The following is a 2,498-nucleotide window of genomic DNA, read 5'->3' as shown; positions in this document are numbered from 1 at the left end:
AGGTTCCAGGGGCTGCAGTTTCCCTCTTGGCTCCGAGTCCCTGCATCTTCAGAACCACTGAGGTCATCTGTGCCCCATGTTTCATGGCGGTTCTTCCCCTTCTGCTCCCACCACCTGAAATCTGGGCCCTTTCTTTGATCTTGCCCCAGAATCACTCACACAAGACACATGTACGTGTATCATAAGACTTTACTGAAAGACTCTGCATAAGCAATGGAGTTGTTTTATGTCACAGCAGAACCCAAACAACTTAAAATTATACAAATATAATCCTCGTTTCTTACACCCACCTTTGGGAATTCCTCCCTTGCCTCCTTTCTCCCCAGACTTGAGCCCTGCTAAACTGATTGCCACCCCCTTTCCCCTCATCCCTTACTCCCTCAGGCAGAAGTAGCCTCGTCCAGTTTAGATTAGAAAACAGCAACAACAAAACCAGCTCTTCTTCCTGCTACACTTAGTGTGAATAAAAAACAGAGAGAAATGAAGAAAACAGAAGTCCTCACCACGATGTGAAAACAGAGCCCCTTCCCTTTCACACGTTTCACCACTTCAGCCGCCGGCACACACAGGCACACGCTAAGCCAGCCCAGCCTCAGACACGCAGAGCCCTGCCGAGTCCCCAGAGACCCTCCATCTCTCTCTGTTCCCTCATTTCATTTCTTCCTCTTGGATCCCAAAAGCTGTCAAAGAAAAACACTACTCCTGCTCTCACTTCATGTAAGTCCGTGGTTAGGAACCATACTGAATAGCGAGACAGGAAAGAGACAGGCCTGGAGAGAGCAGAGAGATAGATAGCAGGAATCCTAGGAGCTGGAAGGTTCATTCAGGAACAAGGAAGGGGACCCCTGTGATGGAAAGCCACATTGCAGATCCCAGGACATTTCTGCACTAGGCACACAGTGGGCATCCTCAAAGCTCTCATTACAAAGGGTGCAGCACAGGGACAGATTCTACACCTAGACACCCCCATCTCGTAGTTGGGTCCCTGCCCGGAGCTTCTCAAGCTCTTCACTGCCCTCGCCTATGGGGCACAGGTGGTACTTGGCACTTGGGGCCTTTCTCCAGGAGGAGAAGCGATCATGCCAGAGGCTGCAGAGGCTGTAGATGGCGGCCCCTAAGGCCAGGTGCCAGCAGAAGAAGATGGTGAGGAAGGCGAGGTCCATGGGGTTTTCCCCTCTCCAGGGCTGCCCAGAGGGAGGCGTGTACATCAGGATGCTTAGCTGCATCAGCCAGCTGCTGAGCACCAGCCCCATCCAAGTCTTGAGCACCCAGAGCTGGGGCTGGCTGGGGACCCAGATCTCGATGATGAGCACCAGGCCGACCAGGAAGGCAGGCATTGTGAACAGCGTGTGCACGCGGGTCTCCAGGGCGCCCTTGTGCTCGGCGTGGGTCACCGCCAGCAGCACCAGCGCACAGAAGGCCAGCGCCTCGGCTGCCTGCTCCAGCTTCACACGCCTGGCACGTCTGGCTCGCGATGTCCACCACGCCACTGAGGAGGAAGGACCCGTACATGGTGAAGTGCCGCCGCTCGTCCTTGAACGTGAACGGTCGCCGAGGGGCCTCCCAGTCCACCGTCATCAGCCGCTTTGTTCCTGGCGGGTAGAAGAACTCAGGGAAAATGAGAATCAGGGGGAAAACCACCTTCCCCACTCCTTCCACAGGGACCAGCTGCCACCACCTGTGCCCTCGCTTCTCCCTTGGGGGCAGAGGGGGTTTGAGGAACCTCTGTCCCCGTAGTAGGGCCAAGGACACCAGCACCGAGTAGTAGAGTGAGAAGAAGAAGAAGAAGATCCCTGCTACCAGGTGTCCCCCGAGGGTTCCCATGGTCTCAGTGTGTATGTCATGGCCACAGGGCGACAGCGGGAGATGAGCAGTAACCTCGCAGGCACGCCTCACAAGCAAGAGTGGCTGCTTTTGAACAGCGGGGAGATCTTCCCGATCCAGCCCCACCCATGCTTCCCACACAGGGAAAGGTGTCCAAAGCATCTGAGTCACTCCTGGGTGGGACCTCTTTCGGAGGCGTGATGGTGTGCGTGCGTTGCACCACACTCTGTTCCTTACTTAGATGCTAGGCCTGGGATTTCAACCTCTGCCCCTCACTGCAGGCACTGGTTTGCCCTTTCTCTCACAGACTCTGCCCCACCCCTCCACAAAGAGAGGGGAGGGAAAGAGTTAGGTGCTCCAAGAAAGAGGCCTCTCTTCCATTGATGGTCTCTTGGTGCCAGGCACGTTACATAATTTTTTTCTCATTTAACTCCATCAACATTGGGAGATTGGGATTGACATACATACACTACTGTGTATAAAATAGACAACTAATGAGAACCTACTGTATAGCACAGGGAACTCTACTCAGTGCTCTGTGGTGACCTAAATGGGAAGGAAATCCAAAAAAGAGGGGATATATGTATACATATAGCTGATTCACTTTGCTGTACAGCAGAAACTAACACAACATTGTAAAGCAACTATACTCCAATAAAAATTAATTTAAAAAA

The 2,498-nt window shown here is 53.2% G+C and overlaps 1 protein-coding gene across 1 annotated transcript; it reads right to left on the bottom strand.

Annotated features, from left to right (window-relative positions):
- Nucleotides 1–956: 956 nt before the first annotated feature.
- On the bottom strand, nucleotides 957–1,824 carry LOC133093466 (transmembrane epididymal protein 1A-like). The gene is given in 2 exon segments (XM_061193319.1): nucleotides 957–1,452; nucleotides 1,454–1,824. Coding segments are annotated over 2 exon segments (867 nt in total).
- Between the last annotated feature and the right edge of the window lie 674 nt (nucleotides 1,825–2,498).

This window comes from Eubalaena glacialis, chromosome 6 (assembly GCF_028564815.1).
Source record: "Eubalaena glacialis isolate mEubGla1 chromosome 6, mEubGla1.1.hap2.+ XY, whole genome shotgun sequence".
NCBI lineage: Eukaryota > Metazoa > Chordata > Mammalia > Artiodactyla > Balaenidae > Eubalaena > Eubalaena glacialis.
The sequence above is the reverse complement of the archived record's forward strand: the minus strand, read 5'-3'. Positions and strand labels throughout refer to the sequence as shown.